The 20638-nt window shown below is 38.5% G+C and overlaps 1 protein-coding gene and 1 non-coding gene across 3 annotated transcripts in view; one reads left to right on the top strand and one right to left on the bottom strand.

Moving 5' to 3' along the window:
• Nucleotides 1–20638, top strand: part of kcnh4a (potassium voltage-gated channel, subfamily H (eag-related), member 4a) — a 60433-nt gene that overhangs the window by 7817 nt on the left and 31978 nt on the right. Inside the window, exons 2-6 of one of the 2 annotated variants that reach the window (XM_058404806.1) lie at nt 12013–12246; nt 13754–13885; nt 13978–14099; nt 17522–17783; nt 18952–19109. In XM_058404806.1, the coding sequence (XP_058260789.1) occupies nt 12013–12246; nt 13754–13885; nt 13978–14099; nt 17522–17783; nt 18952–19109 (908 nt within the window). Of the gene's footprint in view, nt 1–12012; nt 12247–13753; nt 13886–13974; nt 14100–17521; nt 17784–18951; nt 19110–20638 lie in introns of both variants that reach the window. The other variant, XM_058404797.1, reaches the window with a different exon arrangement.
• Nucleotides 11189–11261, bottom strand: trnam-cau (transfer RNA methionine (anticodon CAU)). The gene has a single exon. It is a non-coding gene; the product is annotated as a tRNA-Met (tRNA).

Here is a 20638-nt window from a genome sequence, read left to right as displayed (position 1 = left end):
CGTGGGTTGACTCTTTGGAAACAGCTTTCTCTGACTGAAAAAAAATCCGTAAAATTCGTAAACTGCCTTCGGTTAGCTTCGCTTGCCTTTCCACTGATGCAAGCAAGTTTTAAACAGCTCCCAGATGTATGTGCAACTTAGCCACCGTTCAGTTCAGTTCGTTTGTATGCTGAAAATGCTTTCTATGCCGATGCAAACTTCTTGCAAGATTTTAATTCTTAAGAAGAAAATTCATAGGAGGAGGCATTCCAAGGTTCCACTATAAGTCATGCAACTGCTGGATCTCAGGGACATTGACATCCTTTGGCCCCAGCCTTTCAGACCCTTCCTATTCACATCTGTATTTCTATTCGTAACTCAAGTTATTCATATTCGCTTACAACTATAATGCACACTGAACCTCTGCTGTGAATAAAATGCAGTTTGTCCTGAATAAAGATAAAACTGACCTTCTGACTGCAGCATCTATCAGTGTGTGGTCGTCGGTGTAGTGTGTAGTATTTCGGTCTCACTGCAATATATAGAGTTTTCATCATCATTTGGATGAGTTTGCTATCCGTACGCCATTAACATGTGAATATAGTACTGTAGAAATGTACATTGTGTTCCAGTCACGACTCGAGGGTTTGTATTTTAGTCATGCTTGGATGAGTGGCTGTGTGTGGGTGCTTGTAAGTGTGTGTAGTGTGTGTGTGTAGGGTGTGTAGTGTGGAATTTGCATTTTTGATTTGAAGAAAGAAACCAGCATCCAGAATCATGCAGTAGAACTGATCGCTTCAGCCAGGTCTCTCTTCTACAGTCTCTCGACTCCGGTCCACAGGGAACGTCTTCCTGACTAGACTTTTCCTACCAGCACCTTCGTCTGACCTGATACACAGCAGACAGATTTGTGACTCATGTGGGTCAGTGGGTTTGATACAAACACTGTCTGACTCACAGAAATAAAATCACCGCTTGCGGAAGCTCGTCGACCATTCGAGCGTCATCGGGGGTATTAAGATAACGTCAATTACGGGCTTTAACATGGTGGAAATGTTGCTGTGAAAAGGTTGAGTAGGTACTTTAGGGTGACTGGTCACTGCTGGTCCCTGTGTTGGTTAGTCTCCCCCCCCCCCAGGGAATCAACATACACTGACATGGTCTATCCACAAGTAGAGATCTTTCTGAGAAGAATACAGGAATAATTTTGAATACAGGCACATTAATGTTCTATTTCTCTACAGGAAATATAGATTTAAATAAATAAATAAATAAAATTAAAATAAATAAAATAAAATAAATAAAACAAAATCATTAAGTAAACAAACAAACAAACAAACAAACAAACAAACAAATAAATAAATAAATGATTATGAATCCTATTTGTACTAATTTCATGCCTGAAATGATCTTCTTCTACTAGAAGATAATGTTCCTACTTTCTGAAAATAAATGTTTGACATAACAATTATTTGCAAATGGAATTTGAATCCAGGATCAGAATAATAGCTAGAAATAGGCTTAACATCCTTTTTTTATAATGTACACAACTATGAAAGAAGACCTTGGCGTTTTTATTTATTACAGAGAAGTAGTGATAATATGATTTATTAAATGCTGTAATTTCCTATCTTGCATTCTCCAGTAATTTTAGTAACAAATGTGCAACATGGATTATCTGATTATAAATAATAGTAAAACTTGATAATATCATTAACACGAATAATCCTGCAGTAATACAATTGAATTAATGCTTATTTTAAATATGACCTAATGAGGACTTAAGGCATGTACTAATCACAAACTACATTCACATTTCTGGAGTTTATCCAGAGCAACTTACATTTTATTCCATTTTCATACAACTGAGCAATTGAGGGTTAAGGACCTTGCTCAGGGTCCCAGCAATGATAGCTTAGTGGCCCTGGGAGTTGAACTCACAACCCTCCAACATCTTGACCACTAAGCTACTCCACTGCTAATGAAAGGCTACCAAACTAATGAAGAGCTCACTCTAACTACATTTACAGCATTCGGCAGACACCCTTATCCAGAGCAACATTTCATACAACTGAAGAATTAAGGTTTAATGGCCTTGCTCAGGGGCACAGCCTGGAGGTGGCCTTGGGACTTGGGATTTTAACTCACAACCTTCTGATGAGTAGTCCAACACCATAACCACTAAGCTACCTGGAATGGTTAAGGTATTAATGAACACATAGGTATAAACTACTCAACATATGCTCTGTGAGAAAAAATATGAATTAATCACTCTTAAAGCATTATTTTAAATCATGTATATAATTAGCCATATGCAGTACAGCTGCATGTACAAACATCCCTGGATGGCTCTGGATGGATTCTTACATAATTAAGTGTATGCAATGTATTCATTTAGAAAACTGCTTTTAAATGTTAATAGATAATAATGTCTGTTAAGTGAATACTGGATGTATTTCACACTTGTGAGTAAAGAAGCTGAGCCCCACCCAGAGCAGGGGCTAATACTACAGTGGTACCTCGGACCTCGAGTTCTTGTGTTATAACCCCACGCTATCTTTTGTGGTATAATTTCAGCAGCCAGGGTAAATCAGGCATCAGTGTTGCCAAAGTTGTGAGATCAACCATCGAGTTGAAACAGATTAATTCGTTTTGCATTATTTCCTATGGGGAAAAATTCCGTCCAAATCGGTATTCAACCAGACTTTTGGAACGAATTAAGGTCGAACACTGAGGTACCTCTGTATAATGCGATTTGAAGAAAAATGGATGGAGAGTGAAGCAAAAAACGGGTTGAGATTAAATGATTGGTGTTTATTATTAGTGCTTCTTTCTAGGTTTAAAAAGGAAGATCTATGTTAATGATGAAAATAATGTGGAAGGGATGTGGTAGCTTAGTAGTTAAGGTGGTCGTTACTGACCGGAAGGTTGTGAGTTTGAGTCCCAGGTCCATCAAGTTGCCACTGCTGGGACCTTGGGCAAGGCCCTAAACCCTCATTTGCTCAATTAATACATTAACTAACAAACAGGTACTAAAGAAGTACTTAAGGTGGATGTTATTCACACATGAATTCATAAGACTCATGTCATAGTTAATGTAAGCTCTTCATTAGGTCATGTCTTAACTCATATTTCAGAAAGTAATAATTCAGGCATTGAACTGAGGGCAGGAAGCCTTTATTATCGCCACACATACATTACAGCACAGTGGAATTCTTTTCTTCGCATATTCCAGCTCCTGGGGTCAGAGAGCAAGGGCAGCTATGATAGAGTGCCCCTGGAGCAGGGAGGGTTAAGGGTCTTGCTCATTTGCCCAACAGTGGAGCTTGGTGGTGCTGGGGCTTGAACCCCAATCCTCCCCTCAACAACCCAGAGCCTTAACCACTTGAACCAGGATTATTTCTTCCTGTTATTGTAAAAGTCTTATTTAAATAAGGCTTTATATAATCATAATTCATTATGTTAGGAAAACAAAACCGGGGAATATTCCTCGGTGATAAGGACACAAATATCCAGGCCATGCTGAAGCCAATTATTTCCCAATAACAGCAGTGTTTTATTCCTCTTAGACCACGGCAATTTTACAAGCCGACCAAGATTTCATTTATTAAACCGACTTCACTTCATTGACATTATATTCATAGTATACATTCGACTCTATAAATAGCAGTTCCCTCTCCAGCTTCTTATTTCTCCTCTCTTTCTCCTGTTACTATAGAAACAATAACAAGGGCAATAATATAAACCTGTGATATTCTGCAGCTGGACCTGCTGTCAGAGCTGCTTGAATAGAAAATAAATCAACACCTTCTGACCAGGTCTGGATGTCCAAACTCCTGCGCCGTGTCCATCTCCCTCTGCAGGTCTGGGAGTTTATAATGAGCTAACCTGTGACTAGAAAAAAACACACCTCAGTTGCGAGAAGCCTTCAGGCTGAAAAACTCATCCAAACCTCAGTCAGTGTTCGTTATAGTCAGATTTTCCGCTCGAACATCGTGTGGAAGATACTGTTTTTTTGCTTAGAAAGTAGGAAAAAATGCTACAGCGGAAGGCTTTTGAATGCGAAACATTTCAGATTGTTAGAAAAACACCGAGACCTGGATTACAGGAGGAACAGCTTAAGAGCCTCAGTCCCAGTTTGATGTGATTTGTTTCTGTGGGGATATTTTTCTTTGTTTGTTCATTCTTTTTACAAAAACTCACTGAAAAAAAATATTCTTCTATTGATAGGCTCGAGCTTTTCCAACCATTCTGTCACGAAATGTGAGAATAAACACATCAAACCAGAAAATTTCATTACTTTCCAGTTTTCCGGACTTCTTGTCTTCGTCTTGTCCTAGACATTCCTCTGACATTCCTATGACTCAGGAACATCTTGGACCGAGAACAGCAAAGAATCTGGAGGTTTATTCAGTATTTTTCTTTTTAAGAAGCAAATTGATACAGAAATTTCAGCTGGCTTTATATTCGCCTTTTTTTATTCACAGGAAAACGATCAGTCTGACTTGTACAATAGTTTACACACCATGGTGTACAGCTGTAGCTCAAGGTCCTTGCGTTCAAGGCTTTTTTCTGTGTGTGTGTCTGTGTGTCTGTGTGTGTGTGTGTCTGTCAAACAAAATGTAAAAAAAAAATATATCAAAATCTCCAGTGACCAATGACTCCGGTGAATGAACACGTTGGCTTTTGGGTTCATTGAGGATATTTTTAACCTACGAATTGGGCTGCATCGCCTTAGAGTGAGTCACAGTTACTGCTGCCAATCCATCCACTTTCTGTAGTGCTGAACCTACACAGGGTCACGCTGAACCTGGAGACACAAGGCAGGAGATGTTGCCACCTATCACAGGGCCCAATCACACACCCTTTCACACACACTCACACACTACAGGCAATCTGGAGACGGCAATCAGTCTACAATATGTGTCTTAACCTGGAGGAAACCCCTGAAGCCTGGGGGAGAACATATACACTCTACACACACAGGGCAAAGATAGATAGATAGATAGATAGACAGACAGACAGACAGACAGACAGACAGACAGACAGACAGATAGATAGATAGATAGATAGATAGATAGATAGATAGATAGATAGATAGATAGATAGATAGATAGATATGAGATAGATATGAGATTCGTCTCCTTCTGCCTTTTATTTTAACTGAAATATATCTAGTCACATATCACAGCCTCGTCCTCACTCAGCTCCTCATAGAGTCAATTATTTTAGAAATATCTGAATTATTAAGCTGATTAGAAAACATATTTTGAACATATAGTTCTTTTTGCAAAGCGCAGATCAGTGAGGGAACAGAAGAAACAGTGCAGGGTGCAAATAAATTATGAATAAATGCAGAAAAAATAATTATAATCATAATAATAAAAGTCGACTGTTCTCCATTCATGTGTGTGTTTTGTTTAGATTAGATTCGGCAAATTTGTGTTGTCATGATGTTTTTTTCTAGCAGTGTAGGCGGTTATGAAGTGAAGACAGGATTTGGAGTTTGTAGACTCATTGGACTGTTTTTGTCCCACAGACCTGTGTGTTATTTATTAGATAACCGAGTGTGAGTCATTAAAACACAGCACAGAGGTGCGATGGATATAATGAGAGAGACGCACGTGAGGTTGAATGACTAACAAAACCTGTAGGAGTGTGTGTGTGTGTGTGTGTGTGTGTTTGTGTGTGTGTGTAGGCGGTGATACAAGTGGAGAACGTACACATAAGCACCAGTCCAGTTGTAAACATGGAATAATACAGTTAATCAAAGATACAGCAAAAGGTCAGAGGAGATACAGAGGTCAGTAAAAAATAAATAAATAGACAGATAGACAGGCAGACAGACAGACAGACAGACAGACAGACAGACAGACAGATAGATAGATAGATAGATAGATAGATAGATAGATAGATAGATAGATAGATAGACAGACAGAGAGACAGATAGATAGATAGATAGATAGATAGATAGATAGATAGATAGATAGATAGATAGATAGATAGATAGACAGACAGACAGACAGACAGACAGACAGACAAACAGATAGATAGATAGATAGATAGATAGATAGATAGATAGATAGATAGATAGATAGATAGATAGACACACAGACAGATAGATAGATAGATAGATAGATAGATAGATAGATAGATAGATAGACACACAGACAGATAGATAGATAGATAGATAGATAGATAGATAGATAGATAGATAGATAGATAGATAGATAGATAGATAGATAGATAGATAGACACACAGACAGATAGATAGATAGATAGATAGATAGATAGATAGATAGATAGATAGATAGATAGATAGATAGACACACAGACAGATAGATAGATAGATAGATAGATAGATAGATAGATAGATAGATAGATAGATAGATAGATAGATAGATAGATAGATAGATAGATAGATAGATAGATAGACACAGACAGACAGATGTAGGAGTGTGTGTGTGTGTGTGTGTGTTCTATGCTTCCTTTAAACTAGCATAAATCTGTTTTCTTTTAATTTGCCGGACAGCATGTGTTAGCCGCGTGTCAGTAGCGCTGAGGACGACAGTATGAGAACAGTCAATGGCTCCAGTGTCACTCCACCACCTGTCTCACTGAATATCATTACTTATCATGATATGAAGACACTTCTAGTGTCCAGTTGCTATGGTAATATGAAGAAGGAAACATATGGCTGTGTTCTTGTTTCCATCGCCGAGGTTACCAGGATACAGCGATACGGCTAGGGTTCGAAATAGAAAGCGGCGGAACAGGATTTCAACCAACCCACGTTTCTGTTTTTTTTTCTTTTTTTTTTGTTCTTTAAGAATAGTATATGTGATTTTTTTTTTTCTTCATGTGACTTTTTCCTCCGTAACAGAAAATGACAGAAGTTATTTGAGCTGTAAATATTGGAAAGGGTTGGACGGATCTGGGCAGCGCAGGTCCGGAAATGTCATGCGGTAATGAAGCGTAATCTAAGAGATGTAAGGTCACACACCTCGAGATGAAGCGAGCCGTTTTTAATGGATTCGGTGAGAACCCGGATGTGGGATCCTTGATCCTGTTTGCTTAAATGTAGACATCAAAAGTTTGCACTAATGCATTTTCTTTTCATCACAGCACCAAGGAAAGGTTGAAGGAGATGATAATGCGAGAAGAAGAAGAAGAAGAAGAAGAAGAAGGTCCTTGATTGTTTTTTCTGTCCCATTTAATCTTGGCCTGTTGGAGAACAATGATGAGCCTCAAGGTGCCTGTTCCACCATGTCTGAGAAACTCCAGAAGGAGTTATTGTGCACAGATACAATAAAAACAGCTGCCTGTCATCTTCTCACGCCTACTCAGACCTGAGCACCGGGAACAATGGCGTGGAACTCAGATAAATACAGGGATGATGGCTGTAGGACACGATAGCCTGATGCTGTATTCCCTACAGGGAGAATAACATTCACCATCACTGTATATTACACAACCAAGCCGCTTTTTTAACATCGCCCACCAATCATCGGTTTAACATAACCTGAATAATGCAACAGTGAAGGAACACTGCATCAGCCAGTGTATAAAAATATATATATTTGTGTACTCAGTACACACAGAAGAACATTTCTGAACAAAAAAGCGAGGGAACAATTCATGGAAAATATTGTGTAATTAATGATCTTGGGTGAGTTTTGGTGGTTTCGAATTAGTCACCAGATTACCCAAATTACCCTACCCCTGGTTACCCTAACCTTCAGACGTGGAAGCTGTTACTAGTCTCTAGCATTTTCTAGAGAATCTGTTCATTTTTGACACCAAATCATGCCAAGATCTGCCTGCTTTGTTACGTGATGTCACTGAGATCGCTTCCTGTAGTCTAAATACAAGAGATTTCTCATTTCAAATATTCATCCATCCATCCATCCATTTTCTCAATCGCTGAATCGCCCAACACAGGGTCACAGGAGACCTGGAGTCTATCCACAAGTTAGGAGACCCCCTGAACAGGGTACCAACCCATCACAGGGCACAAACATACACACACACACACTCATTCACACATTTAGAGATGTCACTCAGTCTCTGGACTGAGGGAGGTGTTGTGAATTCACCGAAGCACTCTGAAGTAGTGTTCTGCAGCAATGTTTTATTGGAGACCAGACCGGTATCTCCTCCTGGATAGAAGGAGGTTGAGCTGTAGTAGTCTATCTATCACTTATGCTACAGCAGCTATAAATTTAAGAAAAATGACAGACATTTTAAAGCGCTCTCTGACACTAAAAACTCCATCACCTCATGGAAATTCTCGTCATTATTGACAAATATACCCTTTTTCATGTAGATTATCTTCCCTGTGTAATTTGTTACTACAGAAACAATAACATTACAATGAGCGTATTAATAGGAACCTGTGATTTGCACCTGTAGCAGTGGTCGCAGCTAGACAGCCTTCAAGGAGTTAGATATGTCATTTCCAAGCACAGATATTATTATACATTACAAAAGTGATCATTTGGCAGCTGTTCTTTCTTCCAGGACCTATAAAAAAAACACTCTTCATATTCTGGTTTCTTTTACCCATGAGAACATAGAACGGAGGAGTAGAAAAAGAGGCTAAAGCCAATTTATTCGCTATTATTTAGCCAGGAAAGTCCCAGTGAGATACAATATCTCTCCTTGTACGGAGTCGTGGGTCAAGACGGGTCAAGAATCATGTAAAAGCCATGAAGAACCATGGTTCTTTTAGGGCAGTTTGTAAATGACCTTTAAAGTTTATAATGGTGATGAATGTTTTCAAAATTTTAACGAATGCAAATCAATTTAATAGAAGCCAAAGAGTGCACTTCCTTTTTGCTTAAATCTGAGTGGACGCATATTTCTTGGTATGAAATGAACGGAGCTGAGAATGAAATCTGCCTACAGATGAAACTACTACGCTTTCCTGTATCCTGGAAACTTAAAGTAGAGCGTAACTGAGTGCTAGGTTGTGAGAAAAGGGGGTCAGTGATACACTAATATTAATACAGGGACGGATGTCCAGAAGAATTAAATGGATTTGATATATTTAGGAGAAAGAGCTGGAGGCTGGTGAAATACTCTCGGAGCAGTCAGGTCAACATGTGATATCTCTCTCTCTCTCTCTCTCTCACACACACACACACACACACACGAGCCTTACATAATAGTATAAGAGGTTAAGCTGAGAGTGAAGTTGCCATGGTCACACGGTTTGCGTTTTTCTTGCTGTTTCCTTTGTCTAATGGAGTAAGAAGCTTAGAGCTGCAGGACACAAGATCAGCAATACGATGGTGGATAAATAATCAGCACAAAAGCGAAGTCATTTCTTAGTAACGTACATGTCGTGTCATGTGACTAGGTTTCATTAAAAGCAGATTCACTGTAACCAGGAGCACAAACTACAGCTCTGTAGTCTTTCCGCCAGGGACGGCTGGTCAGTATATTAACCCATTTTACCAGTACACTGCTGTTCTAGTCTGCCGGCTGAAACGGAAATCAACTTATTTGATATTTTCAATCAATATAAACAAACAAATGATTTTATCATTGCAAGTCTGAGTCAGGACTCTCAGTGTGTTTTAGACACGTGTTTTTCCCTCTGTTGGATAACCTTACACAGGATTTTAGTAGTTGAAGATAAACAACTTTTTAGATTTTAGATGATTATTCTGGCATCACAGCGAGCAGAAATGGGTCTGATATCAACATTTACTTTGAACATTGAAAAAACTATTATTTTTTTGGACCTTTTCTATGCCCCTAGTAAGCTAGATAAATACAGAAATAATTATGAAAAGCTACAAATACTTAAAGCTCTGAGTGTCTACTTTCATCTGAGCTTCATATTAATGACCACTGCGGAGTGAGACATGACAAAGACACTCAATGCCGAACATAAACACAACAAAACAGGAGCAGTTTAATGTGCTCTCTTTAAATCATACACACAAACTTATATGCATATAGTCCATATATAACTACCTATATGTGAGCTTTCTCTACCTGATCTTAGATCAAACTCAAAGAAGTAGTTTTACCTTTTTTCACCAATTTTTTTGGGGGAAAAAACGACTCGTCCAGATTATTTTAAAACCTACTTTATGTTATGAGAATAGTCTCGCTGGTTCGTTGCTCAAATGCAGAAGAGATCCTGAGCTTGACTTTGATTCTGTAGAGGAAGTGTAACCTGTAACCTCTCGGTTTATTTCTTTTTTGCTCTGTACAGAGACATGGCCAGACGAGGGTGTTGTCTTATTATTCATGAAAATTCGATATTGTCTTATTTTAGACCCAAACATGCTTTTTAGCAAATGAAGCCTACAAGCCTATGTGGGCAGCTTGTGTGAGTTGTGAGTTAACACACGTCTCTCGAGAGTAATGATTCATGGCTCAGCTCATACACAGAACAGTAGAAATAGAAGTTGAGCTGCTACATGTTTTTGTCCCAAATCTATAGAGAGTGAATTGTATCGCTGAGACAGGATAAGAAACATGCTGCTTACTTAGTCTTACTTAAACATATTTGTGAATCATATTCCTTTATGTCTAGGACCTGCTAAAAAGCTTTACCCCCAGTCTCTCTCTCTCTCTCTCTCTCTCTCTCTCTCTCTATATATATATATATATATATTGCACTTTACATTGCTTTATTGATACACAGACCAGGCATAACATTATGACCGCCTGCCTAATATTGTGTTGGTCCCCCTTTTGCTGCCAAAACAGCCCTGACCCGTCATGCACTGTGTATTCTGTCACCTTTCTATCAGAACCAGCATTAACTTCGTCAGCAATTTCAGCAACAGTAGCTCGTCTGTTGGATCGGATCACACGGTCCAGCCTTCACTCCCCACATGCATCAGTGAGTCTTGGCCATCCATGACCCTGTCGTCGGTTCACCACTGTTCCTTCCTTGGAGCACTTTTGATAGATACTGACCACTGCAGACCGGGAACACCCCACAAGACCTGCAGTTTTGGAGACGCTCTGACCCAGTCCTCTAGCCATCACGATCTGGCCCTTGTCAAACTCACTCAAATCCTTACACTTGCCCATTTTTCCTGCTTCTAACACATCAACTTTGAGGACAAAATGTTGACTTGCTGCCTAATATATCCCACCCACTAACAGGTGCCATGATGAGGAGATCATCAGTGTTATTCACTTCACCTGGCAGTGGTCATAATGTTGCACCTTCCAGGCACTGTGCCTCGTGTGAGGATTGAACTCACGACCTTCAGATTATGAGACTGACGCGCTACCTACTGCGCTAACGAGGCTGCACAGCCTCAATCTCACTCTCAGTTTATTAAAACTGGGATGATGTACATATATATTGATTCTTTCTAATTTGTGGTATATTGTGAGTTTATTGTGCATTTCCTCTTGCTCTTGTGTTGTAGTTGTTATGACACAGATTTTCCCCTTGGGGATTAATAAAGCACTCTACTCTATGTTCCACTCTAAATTAAACATTTCCAACATCCTTCCATGTATACATAGTGATGACAGGTACAGAAGTAAACCGTTTAACACCAATAAAAATAGTTCAAAATCCTGCAGTCAAAATATAAAGTGCTTCTTCTTTTCTAGCAACACACCAAAGAAGCGTTTTTTGACACCTTCCTGTGTTGACAGCGTGCTGTGAATGTAAAGCCATCAGGGATAATTGGAAACATACCAACAATATCACCTTAAGATTTTCTTTTTTTTTTTTTTAATGTTTATGATATGATGCTCAGGAAACGAGCATTTCTGTGGTTTATTCAAGGCTCAAGGTTATTTATTTGTCATATACATGATATATGCGTGTGATGTAACATAGGCAAATGTTTTTCTTAGTTTCCTTCTTCCACAGTGCAAACAACAAACAATAAAAAATAGAATAAAATATAGAAAAAAATGCTAAAATATGTGGTGATCCTGATCAGATGGTACTCAAACCTCAAGACTGCCCAGGTGTGATTGTATCAGCTGATCTGATCTGATTTCTAATTTTTTGTCCTGTTACATTGATTGTCACACATTTAGACAGCAACTTCCTGCTGGGGAACGCACAAGGCTGTCGCGGTTATCCTATCGTCTACTGTTCCGATGGCTTCTGTGAACTGACCGGCTTTGCACGAACCGAGGTCATGAAGAAGACGTGTACGTGCCGCTTTCTCCACGGAGAGGAAACGAGCGAGAGAGTGACTCAACAAGTGCAGAAAACTCTGGAAGGCCAGAGAGAATACCAGGCCGAGGTCCGCTACTACAGGAAGAACGGTACGGTACATTCCAGGAAACTTTCCTTCAAGTGGCAGTGAACCTAAACCCATGAGTGCTTTACACTTACATTAATACACTTATTTTTAAAGCATGATCTGAGTAATAAATAATTCCAGTGTCTGTATTTAGCCAGAATTTCTCTTCTTGTAGTTCTAATTTATGCTTCAATTTTCTATCACAAGACTTTCTTTCACTCGTCCAGCTTTCATACCTTTAGAAAAACTGAGCTTTAATGTTTTAAATTTTCTTGAACCACGTCTCAGTTAAATAAATTTTTTTTTTTATTGTGTTGGTTGTTTAATATAACACATACGTTCACATTCGAATAAAAATAAATAAATAAATAAAAACAGCAGTAATTTTGTACACTATGTTCCTTAGGAGATTAAATATGTAAATTTTATTTTGTAAGCATATTTTATTTTATTATTTTATTTTAGTATGTATAAATTTATTTATTTATTTATTTACATATTTATTTTAGCCTAAAGATTTCTACACACAAGCTGGTTAATTTGTAGACACTATCACTGGATGTGTTCAGGCATATTTCCTTAACAATAATAATAATAATAATAATAATAATAATAATAATAATAAAATCTGTGTTTGTAGCCTATTAAACATGTGACTGGAAAATGTTATTGCATCGTAAAACACAACAAGCAATCATCAGTGTATGTGTGTAAATTGTACATAAAACTGTTCAAGATCAAATATGGACAAATTCCTTGCACTCGATTTCATGTTATTTCAAACATTTAGTACTAGAATGCATTTGAATATTAATTATGTATAAATGCATACGCATGAACTTTACAAAAATCAGATGAGCAAACATTCACCTGTGGATCAAAATACAGGAGGTTCTGAGCCTTAACTTTTTTGTGTGTAAATTGTTTAAAATAAGAGGCCATGAAATAAAATAAAATAAAATAAAATAAAATAAAGTCTGTCTATATTTCTGGCCCTGTGATGGACTGGTGACCTGTCCAGGGTGTACCCCTGTCTTTCGCCCAATGTGTGCTGGGATAGGCTCCAGCAGATCCCCGTGACCCTAAATAGGAATAAAGCGGGTATAGAAAATGGATGGATGAAAATAAAATAAAATAAAATAAAAGATCCAAATGGTGATAAAACATAAATGTAAAACATAACACAGTAAAGTGTTGCTATATTTCTTCACATTTTTAAATGGATTTTTTTAAAATAGAATTTTAAAGAATTGTGATGTGGTTATGTTTAAACACACTGATGTTTCCCGTAGGTTAAAAATCAATGCTTTTTTTAGCTTTGTACATAGTGGGGAAAATTCTCCGTACAGGATAAAGATCCAAAAAGAAACCTGACATGACACGTTTTAGACGTTTGCGAGCTGTGAAAGTGAGTGTTGATTTACTGAAGACATCTTTGTGATAGAACACTTGAATGAGGGAATGTGTAAGAGGCAATTGTTCTTTTTTTTTATATGAATTCTATCTTGTATCTTTTTGTTGGACCTCAGGAACTGCGTTCTGGTGCCTGCTGGACATTGTGCCTATAAAGAATGAGAAAGGAGAAGTGGTGCTGTTCCTGTTCTCCTTCAAAGACATAACCGACTCGTACGGAAAGACGCACCACGGCTCCAAGATGCAGGGTACGACTCTGAACAACAGAAATTCAATCTTAAAAAGTGTCTCACGGATCTAATTGTACTCTTATTTGTTTTGATTGCTGGTACTTCAGAAGATGGCAGTCAGAACAGGAAGTCCAGCCGTTCTCATCTCAGTCGAGCGCGCGAGCGAGGGCGGAGTGTCCTGTACCACCTGACCAGTCAGTTCACCAACAGAAACAAAGGGAAACTGGCAAATGTGAGTTACTATGACGACGGGCTTATTATTAGATTGTTCTGTCTTTTAGTTACCTTACTTTCTAACTGCGCGTCGCTCTGCTGGCTGAGATCTGTGTCGCCTGTCTCACGGGTCACGTCACATTTTTAATTGGCATGAAGTGCGTACCGGAGAATCGAGATGATTCATTTTGTTTTCTTGATGAGTTTCATACTCTGTTCTAGTTCATTTGTATTGATAATTGGGAAAACTCTCCGTCTATGTCTGGCATGCCAAGAACAGTGATATTTAATATTTTGTCCCAACTCGTTAAAGGTTCTCAGAAGTTTTCTAGCACCGTCTTAAGCATCTGTCATGGCTGGATCCTCTGCTAAGAGTTTTTAGATGCTAAGGAAGAAACTGAGTAGATAATGTAATGTGAAATATCTATTCTACTGAAGTCTATATCTGCATTTGATGTTTAACTCAATGCCCCTAACTGTATCTGTACTCAGTAGGTGTGGCCAACACCAGAAGGGTTTTTCTCGACCACTAAAATGATGAAAAAACAAAACAAAACAGAGAGGTAGAAATGCCAGCATGGTATAAATAAATACTGTAAATGTAGTGATGTATAATTCGTGAGATTTATATTTATGGCATTTGGCCGACGTTTTAATCCAGAGTGACTCTGAAGTCTCTATCAATGAACACATCGATACTGGAGCACTAGGTCGCGGATGAAGGACTCAGTTGAAGAGGGAATACAGCAAGAAAAGACAACATACAGACAAGACAAGGAAGGTGTTTAAACATGGCTTGAGTGTTCATTCCACCACCACCCAGGTGCCAGAACAGAGAAGAGTTAGCATAGCTTGTAAACTTCATATCTGTCCTCACCTCTTCTCGTTTCTTGTGCCGATGGAATGGAAATCGGCTTATCTGACATCAGCAAAGACAAATGCACCGTAAGTCTGATATAAAATGAATTGGGACTCATGTTGGCTTTCAGTGTGAGACGTGCGTTTTTCCCTCTGTTGGATAACCTTACACAGAATTGAACATAAACACCTTCAGATTTTAGATGATTATGAACAAACACTTGGAGGATCACAGAGAGCAAGAAATGGGTTTGATATCAACATTTACTTTGAATATAGAAACCTGTGTTTGAGAAAATAACCATTTTTGTTTTTTGGAAGCTGAGAGTCTATGCAACGTTTGAGAGTCACTGCCTGAAGTGGGGATCGAACCCTGATCTCTGCGGAAATCTCAATCACCTGCTGACAGAGAATTAGACACAAATCCAGGATCAGGAAACTTTAATTAACTTTAAAATAACATTAGACGTACACAAAACAGAACGAATACAACATTTAAAACAAACATAACCATGACATGAGAAACCAAACAATGACTGATAGATAGATAGATAGATAGATAGATAGATAGATAGATAGATAGATAGATAGATAGATAGATAGATAGACAGACAGACAGACAGACAGACAGACAGACAGATAGATAGATAGATAGATAGATAGATAGATAGATAGATAGATAGATAGATAGATAGATAGATAGATAGATAGATAGATAGACACACAGACAGACAGACAGATAGATAGATAGATGGATAGATAGATAGATAGATAGATAGATAGATAGATAGATAGATAGATAGATAGATAGATAGACAGACAGACAGACAGACAGATAGATAGATAGATAGATAGATAGATAGATAGATAGATAGATAGATAGATAGATAGATAGATAGACACACAGACAGACAGACAGATAGATAGATAGATAGATAGATAGATAGATAGATAGATAGATAGATAGATAGATAGATAGATAGACACACAGACAGACAGACAGGTAGATAGATAGATAGACACACAGACAGACAGATAGATAGATAGATAGATAGATAGATAGATAGATAGATAGATAGATAGATAGATAGATAGACACACAGACAGACAGACAGATAGATAGATAGATAGATAGATAGATAGATAGATAGATAGATAGATAGATAGATAGAGAGATAGATAGATAGATAGATAGATAGATAGATAGACAGACAGACAGACAGACAGACAGATAGATAGATAGATAGATAGATAGATAGATAGATAGATAGATAGATAGATAGATAGATAGATAGATAGATGGATAGATAGATAGACAGACAGAGAGACAGATAGATAGATAGATAGATAGATAGATAGATAGATAGATAGATAGATAGATAGATAGATAGATAGACACACAGACAGATAGATAGATAGATAGATAGATAGATAGATAGATAGATAGATAGATAGATAGATAGATAGATAGATAGATAGATAGATAGATAGATAGATAGATAGATGGATAGACAGACAGACAGACAGACAGAGAGACAGAGAGATAGATAGATAGATAGATAGATAGATAGATAGATAGATAGATAGATAGATAGATAGATAGATAGATAGATAGATAGATAGATAGATAGACAGACAGATGTAGGAGTGTGTGAGCTTCATATTAACCACCACTGTGGAGTGAGACCTGATAAACACATACAACGCTGAACAAAAACACAACAAAAACAGGCACTATTTACATTTTTCATCCTCTGAAAATAAAGAAATACTGTGGAAGTAAAGTGCATGATTATGGACAAGTGTAATGTGCATTATTATAAGTCTGGAAGATGGTGCGTGAGGAACGTCTTGGTTTTAGCACACTATTACTGCGTCTCAGTCGCAATGGGATTTCAACTCATTTTGGCACAAAGTGGTGCCCGTATTACCTCCTCATACAAGCTCTCACAGCACAGACCCAGAAACAAACCCATATTTTTTTTTCTCTGCCTTTCCTGCAAAAATCTTGCGACATTAGTGTCATCACTCTTCCACATAAACATGCTCCTTTCAGCTTAGTAAATGCGACTGACTGGATGACTTTCTCCATAGCGAATAAGAACAAGCGGCTGAGCGGTGGCTACGAAGAGCGAATCAGACAGCTGAGCAGATGTGTCATGATCATTAACACGATCATGTCTAACTAAAGCGAAATGAGGGATGAACCAATATTGATGCAATGCTCACCTGACAAGACAGAAAATACATTAGTGTTTATGTGTCCTGATTTCTTCTGCTAAAATCTTGACTAACGTGTCACTTCTTTGAGCCTCAAACACACCTTCTGTTTTTAAAGGGAGTGAGAGAAGCTGATTTGATTAGATATGATGCAGAAAAACACCTTGTGAGAATGTGTTAAATCTAACCTGCTTCATGTGACACTTCTGCATATGGTCTAGAAACTGCTGTGAATTTATAATGATGCTTTACACCTGTGTGTGTGAGTTACAGGAACATATTTTCTACCAATTGTTGATTAATAAATCTACAAATAAAAATCCATAACAATCTACAACAAAAATATGTTTTATGTGTGAACAGAACGTTTTCCCGAAGCCCACACTTCCTGAGTACAAGGTAGCGTCAGTCCAGAAGTCCCGCTTCATCCTGCTCCATTACAGTGTCTGCAAAGCATTGTGGGACTGGTTAATCCTCCTAGCGACGTTCTACGTAGCCGTCACCGTCCCGTACAACGTGTGCTTCTCCGCCCCCGACGACGGTAACCACGACGACCCGGAGTGTGACTCCTCCTACCGAAGCACTATAGTCAGCGATATAGCGGTGGAGATGCTCTTCATCCTCGGTGAGTGGGGTATGTGTTTGTGTGTGTGTGTGTGTGTGTTTGGAGAGTGGAGGAGGTGCGGGTGGTGGCGGTGGTGGGGGGGGGGTCACCTGACATGTATTACCATGGCAACACCCCATGGATATGTCTTAACCAGAGCCACACATAGCAATTAGTGTCCACCCAAACTTCTCCTCGGGTTTTACCCGCGCACGATTCCTTTTCCACTTGGAATCACTTTGGGTCTTGTGTTCCTCTTATTACAAGTGCGATACAGGAGCTAAGTTGTGCTTAAACGTGTAAACGAGGTGAAGAAAAGGCGATGATTTGCACCTAACCTTTTCCTCTCCATCACATACACACACACACACAAACACACACACACAGGAAACCCAGATAAATGCCTTAATAAGCCCTTCTCAGAGAAAAACTACACAAGCTGAAGATATTGAGGACAAAAACTACAGGGATTTCTGTCTCACTGGATTTGACTTGATCTAATTGTTTCATCCCTCTCTCTCTCTCTCTCTCTCTCTCTCTTTCTTATTTTTGGACTAACTGAGCCTTTATAAGCCCAAGATATTTGCACTGAGATCACTAATCTATTTTAGTCAATATCCTGCTGATGGTAGATGATACATGCCGCTATCTTCTAATAGCAAATTACGGTATTTAGTTTAGCTTGTCTGTCGCTTTAGCAACCTAGCTAACATTAGCATACACCGCCAATGTAGCAAGTCAGCGGACTTATTACAGTGAATCGCTGTTAAAGACCTTGTGGAATTTTTCATCGGCTACTGTCGCATCATCTTCCAGTTCATAAATATGGTGTCATGGTCATACATGCAATAGATCAAATACAGATGCAGTAAATAGTCAGTAACTGTTTCTGCATGTGTTCCTCAACACTGTACAGTGGAATACTCGGCATAGGAATTTAATTCATTCTAGAGGTGAGTCCTTAAGGTGATAATATGTATTGCAATACACATTTTCAAATAAGAAATAATGTGAATGAAGATAATCCGTTCCAGCCACCCAAAAATATTACCAATTTCCAAGGGTCAAGGCTCCTCACAGGAAGTCGTACCACTAAGCTTGGGCTAAAAATAGAACAGACAGTTTTGTACTGGAAAAACTTGTTTACAGATGTGTAATAACTGTGCAATACTAACCTCACCCACGACAGATATCATCCTGAATTTCCGCACTACTTATGTGGGGCCGGCCGGACAGGTGGTGTATGACGCTCGCTCCATCTGTCTTCATTATTCTGCCACTTGGTTCATCCTGGACCTCATCGCTGCCCTGCCCTTTGACCTGCTCTACGCTTTTAACATCTCAGTGGTGAGTTGCTGTAAATCTGTACGTAAGATAAATCACCACAATTTAATTACAAACCATATCATTAAAACGGAGACTATATATATATATAGTTAAAGATCTTAAATTGTGTCACAATCATTTCTGAGTAAACAAAATCTAAATAAAGTTTAAGCTAAAACAGACTCTAGCAGCTTCATTAGTGACTCAGCTCAACTTTTCTTTCTCCACAACTGACATCATTTGTCTCGTGTATGTCAGTGATTAAATTAAAGGTATTTTCTTATATCTATAAGTTAATTTTTATAAATGTTTTATCATTTCTTTTTGCTTGTTATCCTCAGCACTGTTAGTCCCTGATGCTTTCTTTCGACATTCTCATTTATAGACTCATTTAAAGGAAAAGTTCACTTCCAGAACTAAAATCTACAGATAATTCCTTCACCCCCTTGTCATCCAAGATGTTCATGTATTTCTTTCTTCAGTCGTAAAGAGATGATGTTTTTTAAGGAAAGCCTTTTCAGGCTTTTTCTCCATGGGGCAGCATGGTGGCTTAGTGGTTAGTGCTGTTGCCTCACAGCAAGAAGGTCCTGGGTTTGAATCCTGGGTTCGAACAGGCAGGGGCATTTCTGTGTGGAGTTTGCATGTTCTCCCTGTGCCTGTGTGGGTTTACTCTAGTTTCCTCCCACTGTCCCAAAACATGTACATTAGGTTGATTGGTAATTCTAAACTGCCATTGTGTGGCTGTGATGGACTGGTGACCTGTCCAGGGTGTATCCTTGCCTTTTGCTTGATTTGTGTTGGGATAGGCTCCAGCAGATCCCTGTGACCCTAATTAGGAATAAACCGGGTATAGAAAATGGATGGATGGATTTTTCTCCATATAGTGGACTTCAATGGTGCCGGTGAGCTTGATGCAGTTTAAATGCAGCTTTAAAGAGCTCTAAACAATCCCAGCCGAGGAAGTAGGATCTTATCTAGCCAAACCATCGGGAATTTTCTTATAAAAATAAAAATTGAATACATTTTAACCACAAAAGCTGGTCTAGCACTAGCTCTGGGATGCACACCCGCGATGCTACATATTATGTAATCACGTCTACCGCCTACGTCACACGTGACCTTTCGACGTGATTACATAATTCATTTAGAGCCATTTGAAGCCATTTGGGAAGTTCAAACTTGTGGGCACCATTGAAGTTCACTATATAGAGAAAAATCCTGCAATGTTTTCTTTAAAAAGCATCATTTCTTCATGAATGAAGAAAGAAAGACATGAACATCATGGATGACAACGGGGTGAGGGAATTATTTGTAGAATTTTGTTCTGGAAGTGAACTTCTCCTTTAAAGACTGTGTGTGTGTGTGTGTGTGTGTGAACTCTATCTGTCTGTGGAAATCTGAGGGAAATATCTTTAATGGCTCATCAGCATGGAAATTAAAACTTACTGTCCTCGCTTCACCAAATGAATTTATGGCAGTAGTAATTATTATTATTATTATTAGTATTATTGTTATTATTATTATTATTATTATTATTATTATTATTATTA

This window comes from Hemibagrus wyckioides, linkage group LG02 (assembly GCF_019097595.1).
Source record: "Hemibagrus wyckioides isolate EC202008001 linkage group LG02, SWU_Hwy_1.0, whole genome shotgun sequence".
Taxonomy (NCBI): Eukaryota; Metazoa; Chordata; class Actinopteri; order Siluriformes; family Bagridae; genus Hemibagrus; species Hemibagrus wyckioides.
This window is presented reverse-complemented; position numbering and strand designations above follow the sequence as displayed.